The sequence below is a fragment of the Hippocampus bargibanti genome, linkage group LG05 (assembly GCF_051943395.1).
Source record: "Hippocampus bargibanti isolate YZ-2025 linkage group LG05, ASM5194339v1, whole genome shotgun sequence".
NCBI lineage: Eukaryota > Metazoa > Chordata > Actinopteri > Syngnathiformes > Syngnathidae > Hippocampus > Hippocampus bargibanti.
This window is the reverse complement of record NC_142738.1, coordinates 30,183,938-30,207,867: the sequence shown is the minus strand read 5'-3', so window position 1 is coordinate 30,207,867 and position 23,930 is coordinate 30,183,938. Positions and strand designations below refer to the sequence as shown.

The 23,930-nt window shown below is 47.0% G+C and overlaps 1 protein-coding gene and 1 long non-coding RNA gene across 2 annotated transcripts in view; one reads left to right on the top strand and one right to left on the bottom strand.

Moving 5' to 3' along the window:
- LOC148898475 (uncharacterized) overlaps positions 1-13 on the bottom strand; it is an 8,156-nt gene extending 8,143 nt beyond the window's left edge. The window contains exon 1 of the long non-coding RNA XR_016114897.1: positions 1-13. This exon is cut by the window's left edge and continues 68 nt beyond it. This is a non-coding gene — a long non-coding RNA (uncharacterized LOC148898475).
- Positions 14-159: 146 nt separating this feature from the next.
- LOC148898474 (CUGBP Elav-like family member 2) overlaps positions 160-23,930 on the top strand; it is a 28,563-nt gene continuing 4,792 nt past the window's right edge. The window contains exons 1-13 of the mRNA XM_088995648.1: positions 160-426; positions 9,384-9,574; positions 15,432-15,514; positions 17,260-17,308; positions 17,802-17,936; positions 18,444-18,523; positions 19,525-19,686; positions 19,775-19,835; positions 20,542-20,676; positions 20,749-20,877; positions 21,435-21,611; positions 21,684-21,827; positions 21,893-22,060. Coding sequence (XP_088851774.1) covers positions 353-426; positions 9,384-9,574; positions 15,432-15,514; positions 17,260-17,308; positions 17,802-17,936; positions 18,444-18,523; positions 19,525-19,686; positions 19,775-19,835; positions 20,542-20,676; positions 20,749-20,877; positions 21,435-21,611; positions 21,684-21,827; positions 21,893-22,020 — 1,548 coding nt within the window. The 5' untranslated portion in view covers positions 160-352 and the 3' untranslated portion in view covers positions 22,021-22,060. The remainder of the gene's footprint in view (positions 427-9,383; positions 9,575-15,431; positions 15,515-17,259; positions 17,309-17,801; positions 17,937-18,443; positions 18,524-19,524; positions 19,687-19,774; positions 19,836-20,541; positions 20,677-20,748; positions 20,878-21,434; positions 21,612-21,683; positions 21,828-21,892; positions 22,061-23,930) is intronic.

Below are 23,930 nucleotides of genomic sequence, written 5' to 3'. Positions count from 1 at the left end.
GGAATTACCGTCACTATTTCAGAGGGAGCGAGCAGGCTTGTTCTTCACATTCGCTCGGTTGAGCGGCAAAAGAAGAAGAAGAAGAAGACGAAGCCGAAGAAGAAGAAGAAGAAGAAGAAGAAGTCGCCCCCTTCCTCCGCCGCCCCCTCCTCTTTCTCCACCTCCCCCCTCGACTTACGTCGTACGTCTCTCGGCAGTCAGTCGGCAGACTCGGCACCTGTTCTCGCTCGTCGCCTGCTTTGCCTTCATGCAAGTGAGCGCTGACGTGCTCCCTTTGCCCCCCCCGTTGTTAGATTGGACGCCTATTTTGTATTTTGTATAAGTCTTTTTTTTTTAAGAAAACACGGAAACGATGACTTCGACGTCGTACAGCTTGGATTACCTCCCGCTGACGGAGAGTCGCTTAATGGCTGCGGGAGACACCATGTAAGTACTTGCGATGGTTTGCTTATTTCACCCAGGTTTATTGTCATTTTGGGAGTGGGGGGCGATGAAACGGTTCACTTTGTTGTAGCTAGGTCGTAGTCTCTTAGCCCAACCGCAGGAGCTAACGGCTAACGCGTCAAAAGCGGCCGACTAAGCTGACGTCGAGGGCAACGCCAGTCGGCGGCTTTTGTTGAAATAACCGCCGAGTCCGCGTCAAGTCGAAGCGGACTCGGCGGGGGCTTTCATTTGGAAGTCAACACAGACAAAATGGAGGGACGAGTGTGTGCGTGTTTGTTAGCTTAGCCGCGTTAGCCAGCGCGCGGCAACGTTCGGCTCGGGTTTCTCGTGCTGGTCGCTTGTGTTGTAAAACAAAAAAAATTGTGGTCCGAGAACGGAGCCGAAGCAACCGTGACCAGAATTGGAGAAGAATGGCGCGAGTGGGAGCCGTCCGTCAACGACTCAATCGACCCGACGACTGTTAAAAGGGAACGCAAGCGTGCGGCCGGTAGTAGGCCGACGCTTTCCTCGCATTTGGTTTTCGTGTAACGCGACCTGATTGTCGCGCTTGTTGTGGTTTCGCCAGCCCCCTCCCCCCATTTGGCCATAGCCGCTCTTCCGCCCCCGTCGGGCGGCTTACCTAACCGCCGAGCCGACGCGTGGGTTACGCCATAATCGGCGAACCTCCGAGGAAGATCTTGTGACCAGCCGGACTCGTGTCAACAACAGGCCCGCCGAGACCACATTGGAGCCAAAGGCCAAACAAAGTGGGAACCGACCCGACAGCTTGTGGCGTTCACGGCGCTGACATGTGGACGTCTTTGAAGTGCGCCTTAAAAACCTTGGATGTGCGTCTCAGCCGGACTCATTTCCCACGCATGAAAATGGGTATAAAAGTAGCCGTTGCGGGACAGAGAAGACAGATTCACTCGGACTCCGACACATGCGCGCAGACTCGCAGAGACCCGCACAGCGTCGGACGGAGTTCACAGCACGACTTGGTCGACTCCACGCCACGATCAAGCTCTGGGATACATCTGCGTGTCACTTGCCTGGTAGATCTGACAACTACCAATTTACAAATAAAGAGAAACATCAAACTCTTTAGACTCTTGGCCACAGACCCTCTCAAGGCCGAAAAGCGCTCAGTTGTTGCCAGAAACGAGATTCTTTCCGGTCGACTTTTCCAACTCATCGAAACGGACCCGAGGTTGAGACTGACCAAGACCTGCAGCCCATATCCAAGATTCTTCGTCCAATCGCCGCACCTCCAATCTTCTTCTTCTTTTCCTTTCGTCATTACCCTTCAAGGGACCAAAAAAGTACAGCCAAATGCATTGACGTGATGGAAGGACTGCTACAATGTGTCCTTTTTTTCGGTCAGGGGCGTTCCTTCAGTGACGTAGGGTGAAAGACTCGTCACCACCTCAAAAACAAGACTTCCGGAATATTCAGCGCGAGTCTTCAAACGTAAAATATAGCTATATGTGGTGGAATCTTTGTAAAATACGCTCAGTAGAAGTCATTTGAAGCCATTTTATAAATTATGGACACAACTTGTCCGGAGACGTCGGTTGTCCTTTGAACAGCTTCTTCACCCAAGCTATTAACTCTGTAAACAGTAACCCAAATAGAACTGGACAGTGCCCACATTTGTCTCCATTTTTCTTATTGATACCAGTGCAGCGGAGACAAAGTTAGCTAATAGACAGCAAATAGCTAGATAGCCAGCTAGTCAGTTAGGTAGCTAAGAGACAGAAAATAGCTCGCTAGAAAATAAATGTTACCCCTCGCTCACCCACACCTTCGCCATCAAACCAGCGACGAATGAGAAAGGACGTCTTTGTAAGTCCGATTTGAATAAATGCCGTCAAACAAGCGCCGCGAGCAAAGACTGACAGCAAAGGCCAAGGGACTTTATTTTTCAGTTTTTTGTCTCGTGTAAAAAGATGGCGGCCCACTGACACGGCCCCACGCACGACTAGGAAAAACATGCACGGCGCCTTGACAAGACTTCCAGACGATGACGCCGTCCCTCCAAAAGAGGAAATGGAGGAGCTTGTCCTGCAACCATTTTGCGGGCGCCTGATGCAAGCGCCCAACTTGTTGCTGCTATTCTGGCAAAATGTTTGTCTTCACAGCCCGTCCTCGTTCGCAATGGCGTCTTTCACACCGCAGTCGGACAAAGACAAACACATTGGAGGCGCGGCGCTCACGGCAGATGAGATGTTGGCGTCTTCAAAAGTCAAATACAGTGATAGCTCAGCTCATAAATTTAATTGGTTCCCAGAAAGTGTGTGTAAGGTGAAAAGTTCATCTGCCCAACATTTATTTCCCATAAGAAACTATTACAATGAGAACAATCCGTTCCCAGGTCCCCCTCAAACATCATTTTCTACTAAATAAGAATTAAAACGACACAAAATAGACTTTATTTTATGTCTAATAAATGTGATATGTTATTGTCATGAAAGAAATAAACTGCGCTGTATCGTAAAGTAGTTTTATTGACCTTTGTGATGGTTGTTGATGTCGTTGCCTCTTGATGATATCCGAGTGAAGTTGCCGTGCTTTCTGGGCGATAATACCCTCACTCACACTGTCCCGTTCTTGCTGCTTTTCGTTCATCCAAATCAGTTCCAAATCAAGTTTTTCAACCTCTTCTATTGCCTGAGAGCGTTGCTTAGATAATATAGACAAACCCTTAGCCACACGTAGCAATGGGCGACTTACATACTGGTACTCGGATGCTAAATCACACAAACACACACCTCGTTGGTGTTTTTTGATTATTTCCTTCTTCTACTTGACCGTCATTTTCTTTTTTTTTCCTCTTTGGCTTAACACTAGCCTGTGGTGGGGTCTTTTTCACTCCCATAATAGCAAAAATACTCCACTTGATAACAAGTCATCTCCGCGCTCAAAGAAAGGGGGTGTGGAAAACTAGTCCGCTGTGTGGTTTGGTTCGTCCGCCGAAAACTAGTTAGATTATCTTTTCGCAAATTTACTGTTCATGAGGCAAAAAGTTGGTTAGCTAAAGCGTTTGTAAGCTGAGCTATCACCGTATGACAGAAGAGCACCAGAGTGGCGACCAATTGACAAAAAAGGGAAAACCAGCAGGCTTACGGGCAAGTTGGGTGTGATGAATTTGATGGTCTGAGGCCTCCGAAATGCAAACGGTAGGAAGTGGAGATAGCGGTGCTGCAAATGGCGTGGCAAGATTCCCAAACAAAAGCAGAAGAGTTACGTAAGAGCAGAAAGAAGCGTGCTGGTGGGCGGGCGCTTGTCGGCCAAAATTCCGCCGTTTTTCACCATAACGATAGCGCGAGTTGTCTCTTCCAATAAGGCCACCGTGCGTCTCTTCGGATTGATGCTTTTGTGGAGCGGGGAGGCAGACTATATTTAGCGCTCGCTATTCATCGCATGTCCTAGTTGTCGTCAGCGCAGCCTCGTCTTCCATCCCGCATTCCTTCACGACGCAATCGAGAGTGGGGCAGCCGGTGTGGTGGTGTCTTGCCCCCCCTCCCCATTTCGGGTCCCTTAATAATCATCATCATTATAATCATAATAATAAATTTGATTTCTAAGCGCCTTTCAAAACTCTCAAGGTCACTTTACAGTCACGGGAGAGGTTTTTCTGTGGGTGAGCCGCGGCAGCCGCGGCAGCCGCGGCAGCCACACGCGCCAGCGTTCACTCAGCCCAGAAGTAAATACAGTAGATAGAAAGCTAGCTAGCTAATAGATAGCCAGTTAGACAACCAGCTATATAACTAATAGAGAGCCAGCCAGATAGCTAGCTAGCCGGCCAGTTAGCTAATATGTAGTAAATAGATAGCGAATAGCTTTTTAATTTACAACAGATTATTTTTGAGTGTTTTTTAGGTGTTCAATTACCTGACATGTTTCGGCGTATACGTCCGCCTTCGTCAGTGTCCACCTAAAAAACACTGGAAGAAAATAATCTGTTGTAAATTAGATATCAATTAGACAGGATGACCTTAACATCACTATGATAGCCAATAGATAGCCAGCTAGACAACTAGCTATATAACTAATAGATAGCCAGCCAAAAAGCTAGCTCGCCGGCCAGTTAGCTAATGGGTAGTAAATAGCCAATAGATCGAAAGCTAGCTAGATAGCTAATACATAGCTAGATCGCTATTATGTTTCCTGACTCAAATAGTTAGCTAGCTAGCAAGCTAATAGATAGATAGCTATCTAGATAGCTAATGGATTAGTCCCACAAGGGGGAAATTTGCATTATTAGCTAGCTAGCTAGCTCCAATCCAAAAATACTCTCTCACAATCAAGTTTCCCATCATACTACATTTGATTTATATATATACTTTTGTCTTCAGTACTTGAAGGCGATTCGGGAGGCCACGCAGCAATGGACGACTGCGCCAGCTCACCCTTAGGCACCGTCATCGGCGACCATTACGAATGGTGGTGGGGGGGCTGGGGTCACTGCACCCTGTTAGCCAAAGGCACACGTGATGGGTGGCGGGGGTAACAATGACGAAGACGTACAGCGGCAGTCCTGAATTTCTTCAGGTTTTGTTTTTTCTTGTTTGGGTGCTGATAAAGCGCTAGATATGGCCTCTGGACATGTTTTTTTCCCTTCCACGACGGGGCAGCACACACACGCGCACACACACACACATCACTTTTCAACAAAATGTCCGAATGTATTATTTAAAATAACTTTGTGATAGTACTCACCATTAACATTAACTCACCATTACCATTTTTGGTTTATCGTTCCTCATGATTGGGTCCCCAATACACGAAGCTACTGCTAGCTTGCCTGCACACGGCTCATCTTGCGCATTTTCTGAGCTGCTACATCCGAGTCCAGATCTCCTTCACCGGTTTCATCGCTTGCAGACGGCTCAAATTGATACGGAAGGATTTCTTTAATCGATTGCAAACATGTATGCTTTCCTCTTCAGAACTATTTGAATCATATTCATAACTGGATGAGTAACAAGAAAGCATATTCTGCGAATCTGAAGCCATTGTTTTGATTCTGGAGCAAGGCAGTTTGTGGGTGGGCCAATCCTAATGTGATGTCATGGACAAGGGGGCGGGACTTTCTTAATCTCCCCAGTTTCGAGCTCATTTGTGACACTTTTGGGACATTTTAAGTCATTTTTATTGGTGTTTTGACTTTGACTAAAAATATCAGCCTGCGTGTTTTGGGTATTTTAGATGCTATGAAACGTTTTTCTGATGTCAGTTCGGAAACCAAAAAAAGGTGTCAGTTGTCCTTTAAATTTTGATGTTTTTTTTTTTGCAGTGGGGCTAGATTCTTTTCATATTTTTGCGTGTGCCCACACCAACGAATTAGACAAATCTCCTTGTTGCCGACTTGCAGCCGAAGCTGCTATTAAAGGTCCTTGCAGACGGGTCGCCAGCGTGCCTGCCCGGTCAGAACTCAGCGGCGGGACAGGCACGCAGTTGCCATAAATCGCCACCTTTATTGGCGCTGCGGCGGGAAGCGCGTCAGCTGCCGCGGGCCGTCAAACCTTTCCGGCCTGTCAGCCGAACATATGATTGCGGCTGCGGTGGGTTTCCCAAGCGCTGAGGGGGGGGGCCGAGGTGGCACCAGAAGACCGTGGCCTTTCAGGCTTTGAGGCCATGACGTCCGTGTGCGTCTCCGCCGATGGTCTTGGCCTCACAAAGAATCCAAAGTACCAATCCTGAATTTAGCAGAAGCGCCCGATCCCTTCAAAAAGTACTTGCAACAATTCAGTAAAAGTACTCCAACCTCCATTTCCTTCTTCAAAAGTACAGGTAACATCCGACTTACGGCCGGGTTCCGTTCGCAGCAATTGGTCGTAAGTCAAATGGTCGTAAGTCGAAATACTATGAATGAGTAGAGACTCAGTGCTAAATAATAATAATACATTTCATTTCTAAGCGCCTTTCAAAACTCTCAAGGACACTTTACACTCACATGATATTTCTCTGCGCGTGAGCAGCGGCAGCCACACACGCCAGCGTTCACTCAACCCGGAAGTAAAATAAAAAAATATATTAAAAAAACAGTCTTGTGGTTGTGGTCGTAAGTCGCGCCGGTCGTAAATCGGATGTTACCTGTACTTGGAAAAAAGTCAATCCGAGAGTACTCCATCCTTAATGTCGCCAAAGCACTCGACCCTCCTCACAGATGTACCCGGTCTCGATTGTAGACCGAGATACTTGAATCTTCACTTCGAAGGTTTTTGATTCTTTATGCAAAATCACACCATCGTTTTTACTCTTAGTTAGGAATTAGCGTTTCTTGGATTCATGGACAGAACAAAACAACCCCTCAAAATAAAATTACAATTGCGCATTACACTCTTCCTCCAGCCACAATTTATCATTTAAAGGACAACCGACGTGACTTTTTTTGTTTTTTAACTGACATCAGAAAAACGTTTTATAGCATCTAAAATACCCAAAACACGCAGTATGATATTTTTAGTCAAATGCAAAACACCAATAAAAATGACTTAAAGTGTCCAAAATCTGCAAAAAAAAAATTGAGCTGCGAATTGGGCATTTTCAGAAAGTCCCGCCCCGAGAATCAAAACAATGTCTTCAGATTCGGAGAATAAGCTTTCTGGTTACACATCCAGTTATGAATATGATTCAAATAGTTCTGAAGAGGAAAGCATACATGCTTGCAATCTATTAAAGAATTATATGTGCCATTTTGAGGCAACATTGGGGGAAAATCTCTCATCCAAAAAAAGAGGCACAAAATGGCGACCTCCTGTGCCACCTCTGTTTCAACACAGGCCTATAAATTCCTTATATGGCACTTAGACGCCCTCCTCTGGCCTTCTGGCGGCTTTTGGGTGCAACACGAGGTCCCCAGACCAAACAAGTACAGCAAAATACATTGACGTGATGGAAGAACCGCGAGAATGCGTCTTTTTTTTACGGTCCTTTAGTGACGTCACGTACGGACTCGTCACCAACTCAAAAACAAGACTTCCGGAGTCTTAAAACGTAAAATATAGCTATATGCAGTGGAATATTTGTAAAATACGCTCAGTAGAAGTCATTTAAAGCCATTTTACAAATTATGGACACAACTTGTCCGGAGACGTCGGTTGTCCTTTAAGCGCATTTCAAAGCTCTCAAGGACACTTTACAGTCACAGACAAGCATAGGTACTATAATAAACAAAATATGATCACAAATAGAATGCAATGAATAAAATACAATTATAAAGCGAAACAAGAGAGAGAGCTACACAAAAAATGCAATTTTAAATAGGTGGCTTTTGAGATGGTACTTGGGACAGAGAATCAATGTTACGAATGTTGGGAGGAAGTGAGTTCCAAAGTTTGGGGGCAGAGCAGCTGAAGGCTCTGCCCCATCGTGCTGAGACTGGCAGGGGGGCCATGCAGCGGCAGAGAGAGGAAGAGGATCTGAGGGAACGAGAGGGAATAGAAATTTGAAGGTCAGATAGGTTAAACTGCAGTGCCACGGTGGATTCCCAAGCGCACCCCTGAGTCGGCCCATTGTCCATGTCGCCAAGTTGTGAATAGCGTGGGGGCGGGGGGGATCAACAGCCCATTGTTCCCGCGCCCAAGAATCAGCCGGTTCCTCCCCGTACCGTCCCCGGTGTGGCGCAAAGTGTCGCCGAGCAAGCCATTCGTAGGACTTTGCGGTTGGTCGGCCAAGAAGGGAAGGCCCGGCGTGTCCAAAGTCGCCCTGCGATGTCGACGGCGCTGTGGGAATAAAAAGTGGCTTTGGATTTCAGGGGGGGGAGCTAGCTCGCACGCCTGACGGTTGCTCGCCGGCATGTCGTTGAAATCCCTGAAGGAATTTGGCGTTTCGGCGGAACGTCTGAGCTCCTTTTGTAAGCGATGGATGGCTCGCGTTCAAAGGTCGGTCCCTGCCCATAATGGCCACTTTGAATTTCTGTTTTGAAATTTGCCGTCCGGTTGGGAGTGCACCTCACTTCCAAATGCGGGCTTTCGGGCCCAAAATGATTCATTGTTGGAATCTGCCAAGATGGTGAAGGTTTGGCTTCGGTCGTGACATCTTAAACCAAGGATGAGAATGTTACGCCGATCGGCGGATTTCCGACTTTTTCAGACCAAAATGACCTGATAAAGCAAAATATGTATTCTGGCTTTTTCTTTGTTCAATTTTGATTGGATGATACTGACGCCGGTTGGCGGAAAGCACCATTTTGATTGGATGATCGTGACTTAATAGGTAAACCTATTAAGTTATCATAAATCTGATGAGAAGCTTTTGGAAAATTCCCGATATTTTGCAACGCAAGCTCAATGTTGCCTGGCTAGCTATCTATCTGACTACCTAGCTAGCTATATAGATGGCTACCTAGCTAGCTATTGATTTGCCATCTATTAGCTATGTAGCTATTAGTTATCTATTAGCTAGCTAGCTAACTTTCTATCTTTATGAGTTATTCCGGGTTGAGTGAACGCTGGGACGTGTGGCTGCCGCTGCTCACCCACAGAAAAACTCATCCTGTGACTGTAAAGTGACCTTGAGAGTTTTGAAAGGCACTTAGAAATGGAATCATCATTATTATTATCGGGCTATGCAGCTGTCTATCTAGCTAGCTGTCTATTTATCTACCTACCTAATTAGCTATTTCTATCTGGCTAGCTACCTGGCTAGCTATGTGCTATATGGCTAGCTACCTACCTAGATAGCTATTTGCTATCTATCTAGCTATCTATTTGCTCTCTGTCTAGCTGGCTATATATTAGCTATCTATCTGGCTAGTTATATCTTACTTAGCTTTTGTACCTATTTGAGTTACTTAAAATGGATTATTATTATTATTATTATTTTTTTTTTTCCACTGCGCCGATTCTGTCGACGGTCAAGCGTTGGGCCAAGAACAATCGCAGATGGGAAGCGGGGGCAATTGTCTGTCTCTGGGACAATTCCACTCAGCTCTCCATTTTGTCTCCCCACAGCAATGGCATGAAGATGAACGGGTCGTCGGAACACTTGGATCAACCCGACCCGGACTCCATCAAGATGTTCGTGGGCCAGATCCCTCGCTCCTGGTCCGAAACGGAACTCAAGGAGCTTTTTGAACCCTTCGGAGCTGTGCACCAGATCAACATCCTGCGCGATCGCACTCAGAATCCTCCTCAGAGCAAAGGTAGGACCCCGTTGATGTGTTGAAATCCCCCTACTAGCAACGTCGCTCGCTTGTCAGCTCTCGCAGCGTTTGCGCTTTGGCGTGACAGCGTTGGGTCGTCTTTAACGCCATTTCCATAAGCCGCATTACAGAAAGATTTCCTTTTTGCTTTGAAAATCGTGTGCAATCAAGCGCCGGGTTATTCCGCGCATCGGCGTCGTCCAAGATGCACCTGCGCGTCTTCTAGTCACCGTGCGGGAAATGACGTATGTAAAACGCACTTGGAGTAAAAGCAAATGGAGGAAAAAAAATATTCCATGACACAACTCAAAAAATATATCAAATTCCAAGTGTCCTAGTAGTAAGTGTTACTAGTGCAGCTAAAGTACTTTCTGAGTAAGGTTGAAATTAGGTAGCCGCAACTACGTCACCGGCAGGAAAAATGGCGGAACTGAAAACTTGTTGTCTGTATATCGAGCATTAAATTACACAATTTTGCATGGATTGTAATTCCGTGTTCCAGATATCGGAATTTCCGATCATTTCGTGGTAAATAAAATTCATACATACAATTTTTTTTTGTCGGATTAAGGAATTTCCATTGGACAGTAATTCCTTTTGAGAGAAGATTTATGACAGTCTAGCTAGCTATTTGCTATCTATTAGCTGTCTAGCTAGCTGGCCGGCTAGCTATCTCGCTAGCTATCGTTTAGCTATCTGGCTGACTAGATGGCTATCAGCGACTGTATCCTCTTGACTGTGAAGTGACCTGAAGTTTGAAAGCCGAAGAGGTTTGAAAGGTGCTTATAAATGACATGGATTATTATTATTGTTGTATCTAGAAGACTAGCTAGCCTTCTATCTATTTGAGTTACTTCTGGGTTGAGTAAGCGCTGGTGCGTGTGGCTGCCGCTGCTAACCCACAGAAAAACTGCTCCTGTGACTGTAAAGTTTCTTGAGTTTTGAACGGTGCTTAAAAATGAAATGTATTACTATTATTATTTTATTTATTACTTTTTTTACAAGCACATTTCAGGTTCCCCTGCCGATGCTCACCAACGGTTTCTGCTGCAGTCTTGGTGGGAATGGTTGCCTTTGAAGTTGGAGGCGGGGATTGGCACGAAGCCTGTTAGGGGAGGTGCCAAAGGGGTCGAGATGTGTCGGAAAAAAAGGGGGGTTGTTCTAATAATATTAATCCATTTTCCATCCAATTTCATTTCTAAGCACCTTTCAAAACTCTTTACAGTCACAGCGGCAGCCACACGCGCCAGCCTTCACTCAACCCAGAAGTCAATAGATGGAAAGCTAGCTAGCCAGCTAGTAGTTAGCTGATAGATAGCCAAAGGATTGCTAGCTAGATAGCTAGCCACCTAGATAGCTCTATAGCTAATAGCTAATTAGTTATCTAATACACGGAATGTCACTATTAAATACACATAAATATATATATATATATGAAATAAAGCAGTCACAAAGATAGTAGAAAGCACGAAGGCACTAAAACTAAGCTGATAGATAGCTAGATAGCTAACGAGCCAGCTAGATAGCTAATAGATAGCAAATCACGTGCTATGTAGGTAGCCAGTTAACTAGCTATCTGGATAGCTAGCTAGATAGCCAGCGAGATGTAGATAGCTGAATAGCTAGATAAATAAAAACAAAAACGTGTCATCTTGGAGCAGTCGGTCGGTGTCAGGCCAGCGTCGGGCCTTGCGTGACCAGCGAGATGGCCGTCGACTTTGGATGATTCTGCCAGCGAGGGGAACGCACCTGGCACCCCACGTCAATCCCCCCTCCCCCCACCTCAACAAGGCGAGCCCTTCTTTCCCATTCAGGGACCGAAGCGGCTCCCGAGACGGTGACCAAAAGGTGACGGAAGAGCCCCTGTCCAACATGGCTGACCGCTTTCCAGCTCCTATTTGGAGCAACACGCTTGCTAAAGCTACCTACCTACCTAGCTAGCTATCTTTTTGCTATCTATTAGCTGTCTACCTAACTAGCTAGCTAACTTGATCTATTTGAGTTATTCCCGGTTGAACGGGGTCACCGTTACTGGCTACCTAGCTAGCTAGCTATTTGCTATCTATTATCTGTCTAGCTAGCTAGCTAGCTTTCTATCTATTTGAGTTACTTCCGGGTTAAATGAACGCTGGCGCATGTGGCTGCCGCTGCTCACCCACAGAAAAACTGATCCTGTGACTGTAAAGTGACCTTGAGAGTTTTGAAAGGCGCTGATAAAAGAAATTGATGATGATTATTATTATTAAATGCTTCCCACAGCGCTCCAGAGCTGATCGTCTGAATCGGGGTGGGGGGGGGGGGAATGCCTGCTCTGCAAAATGGCGCACACGCACACACACAGCGGTGGTTGAAAGGCGGCTTTTTTAAGGCCAAACCCCCCCGACTTCCTCTCCTACCCCTCCCCCCCGCCTCCCCAGTTCGATGTGGTGTTTCAGCTGCGCTCCACCATTGACATGTTAATGCCTCGCAAAAGGCAGCGTGCGCCAGTCGCAGCTGCCTGCGTTAGGTGAATATCCCGCCGTATCTGCATAATCCCCCCCCACCCCACGAAATGGATGTCAGACTCGCGTTTATTTGCCGCCGCCCGCGCCCTACTCTTGATTTGCGCTTGTTTTTTTATCTGCCAGACCTCCATTTGAACCCCGCGTCAAATGTGAATCCCGTGACGAGGCGTCGCCGGTCGTTGGACCTAACACAAGGATCGTCGATGTCCGCATCCCCTCTCGAGTGTTTAACTTTGTAGCTTTGGCTAACAAACAACATTTCCCGTACGTTCTCGTTCACGTGCACAGTGAAAGTTTTATCGTTGGGAGTGATTTTGAGTACTTTGCATACTTTTTTTGCGTATTTCGTCTGTGTAAGCTCTCAGTGGTACAGGAGTGGTCCATCGATTTTATATATATATATATATATATATATATATATATATATATATACACTCGTTATATCGATATTCCCTGGAGTCGGAAAAAATGTTGATATAACCGTACTATCGATATATCCGTCCTGCGCCGAACTGCATTAAAAAAAGGGGGGGGGGGGGCAATACATAAATGGGGTATCTTTGATATGGCATGTAATTTTATCATTGGGTTCATGGATTGCGTATCTCACATGCTTTTTGTACAGTAGTAAAGTGAAAAATAAACTTATGCATAACATAAAAACGTCTTTACACTTTTTTAATGACTATTTCCTTTCAAAAATGGTGCCACACCTCTGCTATGATTGGTCCCTGTTCTCAGGTTGGGCGGAGCAGAGGACTATTCCCTGAGGCTACACTGATTATTTCTATTGTCCTGACTGATAATGGGGTCTCCGACGGGCCTGATTGCCCCCTTTGCCCTGGTATCACCTCATCAGCATAACTAAGCCTATGTGGTCCAAGAAGTCTGTTGTACTAACGATCCAAATTGAACCTCACCCCACCATGGCGATTTAGTGAAGGGTTTTACTGTTTTATGAAAATAGCTTCTTTTACTCCCCTTTCAAACCATCTATTTTCTTTCGCTAAGGTTTTAACCTCACTGTTGTCAAATGAGTGGTTGCTAGCTTTTAGGTGCATATGTACTGCAGATTGAGGCCCGCTAGCATTATCCTTGCGATGTTGAGTCTTTTTTGGAGAATTTGTTTAGTCTCCCCAATGTACTGCTCTTTATTGTTTTTATTATTACTGTTTTAAATTTTGTGAAGCACTTTGTGGTTTTATGTGTGAAAAGTGCTACGTACTTACGCATGCAGCTGCCTATCGGGGTTCAGCGGAGCCCCCCCCCCCCCCCACGCGGGAGCTCCAACGACGGCATCATCCGCCCTATGTAGGTCAGAGACGCTGCAGTGCTCCACTTCCCCACCCCGCTGAAAGTGACAGGCTGGAACGCCACTGGCGCTTTGCTGGGACGGAAGGATGAGAGGCCCCCGTCACCCCCGTTCTTTCCGCCCCCGCCACACACACACACACACACCCACACACACCACCTCCCATTGTTTTTTTTTTTTCCTCCCTCAACCCTCTGAACACGTCAAGTTATGCGACCGATGGCGATCTGCAGTTCGTTTTCGGACAGCCATCGACCCCCCCCTCGACACACACACCCACAGTCGTCCCACGATTGGATTGGATGTACCTTTATTCATCTCGCAGTGGAGAAATTGACATTTCACAGCAGCAAAGTGAGGAAAGGAGTAGAAAACAAAATAAAGGAGCTGCTGGAAAGGCAGCCACTCTCGCGGCGTCATCGTGAAGTTAAAAAAAAGTACATAACAAACACAAAGACACAGAGTCATTCATTCTTCAGCACTTGCTGTACCCTCTTTGTGACATGAAGCAGTTCTAGATGAAAGAGGAGTGGATAAAAGCGTCCTTTTCAGCAGTGGATCCGGGACGTCATGGTGGATGCTAGTTTTATTTTTGAAGGCAGATCAGTTGGCTGATGAATTGAAACGGGGATGAGAATTTTCTGCCGATTGGGAAATTTCCGACTTTTTCAGAGCAATTTTTTTTTGGGGGGGGGGGGGCAGTGTTCCAATTGCCCGCCTTTGTTAGAATCTAAGTCAGGGGTTGGGAACCTATGGCTCTTTTGATGATTGCATCTGGCGCGCAGATAAAACTGAATATGTATTCTGGCTTTTTCGCTGTTAATTTCCTGTTTGGGCTTGTGTTGGCGGAAAGAGCCATTTTGATTGGATGATACTGACGACGGTTGGCGGAAAGAGCCATTTTGATTGAATGATCCTGACTTAGATGTCAAAACGCCTCCTTTTGAATAAGCGGATGAGTAAAAAAAACATCAGGTTGAATGGACCACAGGATTCGCCTTTGTGGAGAGAACAGCTTCTAATTTAATAATAATACATTTCATTTCTAAGCGCATTTCAAAACTCTCAAGGTCACTTTCCCGTCACAGGATCAGTTTTTCTGCAGGTGAGCAGGGGCAGCCACACGCGCCAGCGTTCACTCAACCCGGAATAACTCAAATAGATAGAAAGTAAGCTAGCTAGCTAATAGATAACTAATAGATAGCTAGACACCAACACACACACGCACACAAAATCTCAAATCACACACAAAGACATGAACACACGCAACACACACAACGCTGACGTGCACACACACACAGACAACACACACACTGATGCACACAAACATATACACAAATGGACGCTTACACACTCGCAAACGCTGATGTGCACACACGCACACAAAAAAACCAACACACACACTGATGCGCACACACACACACAAACAAAATCTAAATTCACACACACACACACACACACATACACAAAGACACGGATAGATTCTAATTTTCAATGAAACAATAGCATGGATGAAACAGTCTAATGTCAGTGGTACTTATGACAAGCCCCATGCTAACGTTAGCATCAATATACTTCTGTGAGAGACAGCAGAAAGCAAGCGTGCAGGCTAGCTAGCAGTAACCTTGCGTATGGACCTGGCATGTTGACTTTTATTCCGATCGTTTTTTACCAATCATGAGGAACTGAAAACCATTCATGTTAACGGTGAGTATTATCACAAAGTTATTAGAAATAATACATTCGGACATTTTGTTGACATGTTGCGGGGGGGGGGCGTTCATTGCGCCCTGTGTACTACCCTCTGCGATCACGTGATTGGATTGGATGAGCCTTTATTGGTCTCGCAGTGGAGAAATTGACATTTCACAGCAGCAAAGTGGGGAAAGGAAAGAAAGACGTAGAAAAACAAAATATACGATGATGCCCTTCCCCTTCCAAAATGGTTGAGTTTTCCAACTCCGCTAGGTTAGCATGCTGCCCGTTCCGCTTCCCTTTTTAAATGGTTCCTTCCTCTTTGTTTTTTTTTTTTTGGTCCTAGGATGCTGTTTTGTAACTTTTTTTACTCGGAAAGCTGCACTGGACGCCCAGAACGCCCTCCACAACATCAAGACCTTAAGTGGGGTGAGTGCGCACAACATCCGAACGCTCAAACTCCTGTCGCCAACTTCTTGGCTTTGGGTGCAAATTGAGCTGCTGCAAAAGACATTTATTTGTTCAAGCACCCGTTGCTTTGCCTTCAAGTGGAATCAATCAATCATTCATGCTAGCCCGCATGAATCATTGATGCATTGTTGTTTTATTTTATTATTATTTTATTTTTTTCAGGGGGGCGTGACTTTATAGCAAATATTCGCTATTCCAAACGACTTCCACACTGGATTTAAATAACTTAACTTACGGACGCTTTAGCTCATGCCTTACGCACATTCATGCTAGAATATATAAGCTTGGCTAACGAACTAGTTTTGGGGCGGACGAACCAAACCACACAGCGCCGTGGTGGCAGGTGGACTAGTTTTCGTCACCCCCTTTCTTTGAGTGCAGACGTAGTTTGCTATCGAGTGGAGTACTTTTGCTACTATGGGTGCGAAAAAGACCCCACCACAGGCTAGTGTTAAGCCGAAGAAGACACAAAAGAAAATGACGGTCGAGCAGAAGAAGGAGATCGTCAAAAAACACCAACAAGGTGTGCGTTTGTGTGACTTAGGGTCCCAGTACCACAACGCTAAATCGACCTTTGCTACCATCCTTAAGAACAAGGAAGCTATTAAGGGTGTTTCTGTGTTGTCTAATCAACGGTCTCCGGCAATAGAAGAGGTTGAAAAACTTCTGTTGATTTGGATGAACGAAAAGCAGCTACAGGGGACAGTGTGAGTGAGGGTATTATTGCACAGAAAGCACGGCAACTTCACTTGGATATCATGAAGAGACGACATAAACGACCATCACAAAGGTCAATAAAACGACTTGATTATACAGGACAGTTTATTTCTTTCATTACAATACAATAGCACATTTATTATACATGAAATGGTTTATTTTGTGTCGTTTTAAGGCTTATTTCGTCAAAAAAATATGTTTTATGGGTCCCTAGGAACGGATTATTCTCATTTTAATGGTTTCCTATGGGAAATAAATATTTGGAAGACGAACGTTTCGCCTTACACACACTTTCTTGGAACCAATTCAGTTCGTATGCTGAGTTGTCACTGTACTCCATTGTGGAAACAAAGCTTCACGAAGCACTTACGATCGATATCTTTTGACTCCTCTCAGATCAGAAATCAGAAAGCCTTTAATAGTCCCACAATGGGGAAATTTGCAGTCTACAGCAGCAAAATTTAAAAGGGCGAAGGGGGGGGGGGTTAAATAATGCTGCGTCTTTAAATGCATCAAGAGTGCCACCAAGAGGAATCAAAAAGAATCGCAAGCGCCCCAGAAAGCTTCACTTCAGTCCCCGTTTGGCACCGATTGGGGGGGGGGGGGTAAGCTCATTCCAAATTTGTCTCACTCGTTGGTCAGCGATTCTCACCAGTCGCCATATCGAGCGGGCCATCTGTCGCCTTCTCTTTTGCATTCCTAAAAAAAAACAAAAAAAAAGCAAACAACCCCCTTCCCCTGTTATTATTTTTTTCTTGGCCGCATACAAGCTGCTAGCGCCTCACGTCTGTGTTGTTTATTCTTTGAAGCCCCTGGCTGTCAAAATGAGCCACAAAAATATTGATTGGGACAAAGTCATGCGGTGACAGGCGCACACACACAAAAAAAACAACTAATCTGCCAGGCAAAAATGTGCAAAAATGTCCAAAAATGCTCCACGAAAGCGGCGCTAAAGAAACTGGCTAATTTATTTTTCCACTCCGCAGATGCATCATCCTATTCAGATGAAACCAGCCGACAGCGAGAAGACAAGCGGTGAGTGTCGGGTGTGAGGGCGTGGGGTGCCGATTTATTATTAACTTCTTCCCTGCCAGGCAATGTGCAAAAATGTGTCCACTTCAGTGCCAGGGTTTTTGTCATTTTCACTCTAAATTCCAGCACCCACAGAAAAATACGTTTTAGGAACACACCAACATTCAATGCAGCCTAAGGAATTTAAAACTCTCTTCTTTCATCAGAAAAAGAGTTAATTCCTAAATGCTATGGGTCATGGGAGTTATATGAGCTTGAAATGAGCGCAGATGTCCAAAATACCATACGATACATATTGATTCATATAGCGCTGAAGCTGGAACAAAGCGCTAACATGGACAAAAAGGGAAATGCTGCCCCCTTGTGGAAAAGAAAAAAAAAATTTGCCAGAGGCCATGGCCAGCGCTTTATCGGCACCCAAGCGTGAAAAACCAAAATTTGGGAATGGCGCACGATGTCATATTTTCAATTCCCAAATCAATTTGTCCGAACGCAGCGGTGGAAGACAGAAAACTCTTCATCGGGATGGTTTCCAAGAAATACGGCGAGAACGAGGTCAGGATGATGTTCTCGTCCTTCGGCCAGCTGGAGGAGTGCCGAATCCTGCGCGGACCCGACGGCCAGAGCAGAGGTAAGTGTGCCCCTCAATCCCCACGTGCGTACAATGGGCCCGGTTGCCGTAGCAATCCGCCTCTCTTGCGTCTTGACGTACGCGTCACGGCTGGACTCGGAATCTGGCAATTTTTAACCCCCCGTCCCCCCGTCCCACCCCACGACATTTGGAAGACGAGCCGTTTGTAGCGACATGTCTTCCTGTTTGTGCGTGTTTTCACCTGTGTGGGTGTTCGTTTTGGGCGGGGCCAAGCAGGTCAGTGTGCTGGTGGGTTCCTCTTCCATTGTGGTCTTTTCTCTGTGTGCTAACCAGCGAGGGGAGGGAGGGGGGGGGGGGTGGATCTGTGTGTGCATTCTCTGTTCTTGTAATGTGTTTTTTGACGTGGGAGGGGGTTCATAACGAGTTGTCCAAACTATTTTTTGTCTTGTTTTTGTTTCTTCTCGTCCCTCTCTCTCTCTCTCTCCGCCCCCTCCCTCCCTTTTCCTATTGTTCCCTCCTACCCCCCACCCCCAACCCCCCTTACAGGCTGTGCGTTTGTCACATTTCCTACCAGGGCAATGGCACAGAATGCAATCAAAACCATGCATCACTCTCAGACTATGGAGGTACTGTATCCCCCTCAGCAGCCATTTCTTAACACCCCAACCCCCTCCCCGGCCCCCCCAACCACTTCACACGTACTCTACTGCCCCCTCGCGTTGTAAAAACATTGTTGCACTGCCGACTCCCCACGGCAAGCTGAGAAGCGTTGATCAAAATGGCATCCTATAATAATAATACATTTGAGTTCTAAGTCTCTTTCAAAACACTCAAGGTCACTTTATAGTCACAGGATAAGCTTTTCTGTGGGTGAGTAGCGACAGCCTCACGCGCCAGCGGTCACTCAGCCCGGAAGTAACTCAAATAGATAGAAAGCTAGCTAGCTAATAGATACAGTAATAATAATACATTTCATTTATAAGCACATTTCAAAACTCTCACTTTTCATTCACAGGATACAGTCTTGTAATAGATAGCTACCTAGCCAGCTAGACAGCTAATAGATAGCTAATAGTAGAGCCTAGCTGCATGTTCCGGCGCCCGTCATCAGGAATAGTTAACGGCGACTATTGACCGCCCTCAGAGCGCCCCCCCCCCTCCTCACCCCCTCACCCTCCGGAAGGGGCTGAGCCGAGGCTCCGGTTCCCCCGAAGTGAGGCAGCAATCATTTGCCGCTTAATTGGATGGCGTACTGCACCCCCCCAAGCGCCCCCCCCATGACTCTCTGCGGCGGGCGCATGTTCTCCCTTCTGTCCTCACGCATTTGTCTGAGCCGTCCGTCCGTAGTGTGCCTGTCTGACTGTCGCCCCCGTCAACGTCTTCCGCCGGCTGCCTGCTTTGGTTCAAAATGGCCGCCGCCATGCGTCAGGACCCCAAATAAGGGTTGGGGGGTGCGGGCGTGGTCCCCCGGACCCCGCTCTGCATGGCAGATGTCCTCTGCATGTTGGCTTTTGTATGAACGCGGCCACCCAAAGAAGCCCCCACCCCCGTTTCAGTGTGATTTTTCTCAAAGGCCACCCCCACCCCATTTTCTTCTTCTTTTTTCAACATGTCGCTGTGGCCTCAGGGTTGCTCGTCCCCCCTGGTGGTGAAATTTGCCGACACGCAGCGCGATAAAGAGCAGCGGCGTCTGCAGCAGCAACTGGTGCAGCAGATCCAGCAGCTCAACAGCGCCTCCACCTGGGGGAACCTGGCCGGTTTGGCCGGCCTCACGCCTCAGTACCTGGCTGTAAGTGGCCCGGCGGGGCGTGGCCGTTGCCCGGAAAGGGTCTCACCGCCGCCCGTCTCTCATGTCGGTCCGTTCGTCTCTCCCGCAGTTGCTGCAGCAGGCCGCCTCCACCAGCAACCAGAGCACTTTTGGCAACATCCAGAGGCTGGGTGAGGCCCCCAGTTGGCCTTGGCCCTTGGGGACCAACGGCGGAACCGCTTTTCTTTATTTGATTGAATATGGCTAATTGGATGCTAATAATCTAGCTAGCTATCTAGTTGGCTACCTTGCTAGCTATTTATTTGATGACTAGCCATCTAGCTGGCTACCTAGCTAGCTATCTATTAGCTAGCTAGCTAACTTTCTATCTATTTGCGTTACTTCGGGGTTGAGTGAACGCTGGCGCATGTGGCTGCCGCTGCTCACCCACAGAAAAACCGATCCTGTGACTGTAAAGTGACCTTGAGAGTTTTGGAAGACGCTTATAAATGAAATGGATTATTATATGATTATTATTATTTGTTATCTATTAGCTATCTAACTAACTCGTTGGTTATCTATCTATTAGCTATCTATCAGGCTAGCTATGTTTTATTGAGCTAACTAGCTATCTATTAGCTATGTAGCTATCTAGCTAGCTACCTATTAGCTATATAGCTATCTAGCTGGCTATATAACTGTCTGTTGGCTATTTGTTTGCTATCTATTGGCGAGCTAGCTTTCTACCTTTACTTGCGGGTTGAGTGAACACTGGCGCATGTGGCTGCCGCTGCTCGCCCACAACAAAAAAAAAAACAATCCCGCGTCTGTAAAGTGATCTTGAGAGTTTTGAAAGGTGCTTGGAAATGAAATGGATTATTATTATTACTTTTGTAGGGGTGAATCCGCTCCAGCTGCAGAATTTGGCTACGTTAGCGGCGGCGGCAGCGGCGGCGCAGAGTTCCGGCAGCCCCACCTCTTCTGGCGGCCTTTCGGCCGCCACCAGTGCGCTGGGTGCTCTGGCCGGCCCAGGTGATTTGCCGCCCGCTTTGTCCGGCGCCACGCGGGCGTCCGCTCCATATGTAATGTGCCCCCACCCCCCAGGTGGCTCCGCGGCGGGTTCCAGCGCCACCGCCGCCATGAACACGTTGGCGTCTCTGGGCACCCTGCAAGGTCTCACCGGAGCTTCCGTCGGTCTCAACAACCTCAACGCTCTCACTGGCGGCGTCGGCGGTAAGGACGTCGGAGAAAACAAAGCTTGAATTGGGACCACATTCGTAATATGCCAAAAATCCGAATCATCTTTATTGGCCCAAGTGGGTAGAAGACACAAGGAATTTGTCTCCAGTAGTAGTAACACGCTGCACTAGTATCATCATAAGAAAAATGGAGGCAGTATACAGTTCTATTTGGGTGACTGTTTCGAGAGTTAATGGCGACGAGGGAAGAAGCTGTAGAAATGTCTGCTGGATTTGGTAGCGCCTGACTGAGGGGAGTTGCTGGAAAAGGTGGTGGGCAGGGTGCCGAGGGTCTTGTCTTGGTTCTAGCAGCGTGCACATCCTCGAGAGTAGGGAGGGTGGTGCCAATGATTTTTTTTTTCCGCCGTCCTGTCTGGTGAAGTCAGATGTTCTCCATTTTTTGTGGCTACGCCGAACCAAACTGTGAGAAAAGTGATGTGGTCTGAGGGGTAAAGTGTGCAATGTCTATTTTTTTGAAAAACTGGACTGGATCTGCTGCGGGAACGGGATTTTATTTTGTAAGGCGGCACCAAATCTCTCCATATGGCACAGGGATGGGGGCTCTGAACGGCGGTCTGGGCTCATCCATGGCCAACGGCTCGGCGGCCAGCTCCATGGACGCGCTGACCCAAGCCTACTCGGGCATGCAGCAGTACACGGCCTCGGCGCTGCCCTCCCTCTACCCGCAGCCGCTGCTGCAGCAGAGCATCCCGGGTCACCAGAAGGAAGGTCAGTCGGCCTACGCCGACCCTCTTTGCTCGTTTTCGTGGCGACGTGACGCCAGATCCTTGTGTCCGCCAGGGCCGGAGGGGGCCAACCTGTTCATCTACCACCTGCCGCAGGAGTTTGGGGACCAGGACCTCCTGCAGATGTTCATGCCCTTCGGGAACGTGGTGTCGGCCAAAGTCTTCATCGACAAGCAGACCAACCTGAGCAAGTGCTTTGGTGAGTGCCGCCGGGGGAGGGGCGTCGCTGGCCGGCGTCTGACCCCCGCGCCTCCTCCCCCGCAGGCTTCGTCAGCTACGACAATCCCGTGTCGGCGCAAGCCGCCATCCAGGCCATGAACGGCTTCCAGATCGGAATGAAGCGGCTGAAGGTTCAGCTGAAGCGTTCCAAGAACGACAGCAAGCCCTACTGATCCCCTCCCTTCCCCCTACCCCAGCGCTAGCGCCGCTAGGGTAAGTTGGCCCTCCGGCACAGACTCGGTGGGGGCGGCGAAAGGAGCCCTGTGGCTTTCCCAAGTTTGCAATGATCTTTTCACGTCTACTGTATTTCATTCCTGCTGTTGAACAATTTTCACGTCGGATTATTTATGCTTCCCACTCCGGAGAGAGCCACAGTAGGGCAATTTTTGGAGTTTCTTTGCTTTTTTTTCTTCGTTTTTCTCTTTTTTTTTTTTTTGAATTGCCTTCAGCCGACGCTTAAGACAGGTTGACTAAGGGTCGCTTGTGCGGGGTTATCGTCACTCTCTTTTGTTTCCATGTCTTTCTCCCTTCCCCCCTCTCTCTGTATTGATTATTAACCCCGCCCCCTTTTGCAGTCATTTTCACCCATCCGGGCTTAACTCCCGATGGGTGCCAAGTACTGTATTTATTCGAGTATAACGCACAAAATTTTCGAGCTAAAAGAGAACTCAAAAGTTTGGTTGCGCGTTATAAACGAGGCCTGGGAAAAAAAAAATCTCAGATGTACACTTAACATCCGACTTACGACTGAGTTCCTCAGTCAAAATGGTCGCAAGTCGAAATCCATTCCAAATGTTGAATAGAGACTCGGAGGCTAAATGGCTGGCAAACTCCCCCCTCTGGTGCCATCACACGGTCGATTGCTGTGCGAGAGTGAGTTGCTGGCTGGCCAAAATTGTTCTACACGTTGCCGGCCTGCTAGCGCGTTGCGGTGCCAGGTGTAGAATTACATTTTTTTTACATTTTGGTTGTGGTCGTAAGTCAAGTTGGTCGTAAGTCAGATGTTATTTAATGCTTTATCCCTTCCAGAAGGGGGCAGCATTTCCATGGCTATTCTTGCCCTTCACTTTCGATTGTCGAAAAGACCCGGATCACGTGCATTCCTCTTTTTTTTGGTTGTTGATTAGCATTTCTTTAGCTACGCTTCATTTCCTTTTCTCGCCTCGCCCACACTGAAAGGCGAGTTAAGCATTGCCGTTTTGCACAATTACCAAGATCCAGAGTTTACATTCACTGTTTACATTAATAATAATCCATTTCATTTCTAAGCGCCTTTCAAAATTCTCAAGGTCACTTTCCAGTCACAGGCTCAATTTTTCTGTGGGTGAGCAGCGGCAGCCACATGCGCCAGCGTACACTCAACCTGGAAGTTAACAGATAGAAAGCTGGATAGCCAGCTAATAGATAGCTAGCTAGCTAGTTAGCCAGATAGTTGGTTAGCTAATACACTGAATGTCACTATTAAATACAGATAGAAAGCTAGCTAGCTACAATTCCCCCCTAATACATTGTCAATAAATGATTTTTATCACAATGCTTGGTCTGAGCCTCGAAAAAGTCAAACAAAATTTTATACCGATTTTTCATTGAAAATTAGGGGTGCGCGTTATACATGTGTGCGCGTTATACTCCAATAAATACGGTACATTGCATGTTGGGAGTCCATTTGGACACGTCCTCCAGTCCAGTCTAGTCCGTCTATTGTTTTTTGCTTTGTTTTGTGGAAGGCGTCGTGGTCATGTGTCGTTTGTTGCCCCCCCCCCCCCCCCCCCCCCCCTCCCCTTCTGTCAAGGGTTCCCCCGAAAACATGTGACATTGAGACCAAAGAAAAGAGACAGTTGCAACGATGTAAAAAAAAAAACAAATCAAAATCTCAATTTCACCGATGAACATTTCATGGTGGTTTATGCGCAGGGTATTTATTAGGCACCAAATCAATAGTTGTGTGAAGTTCATACTGTCTACTTGTTAATCTAATTTACAACAGATTCATTTCTTACAGACAGTGGCTTTTTTTTGGGTGTTCAATTACCTTTCATCAGGGGTCGGGAACCTTTTTGACTAAGAGAGCCATAGGAGTCAA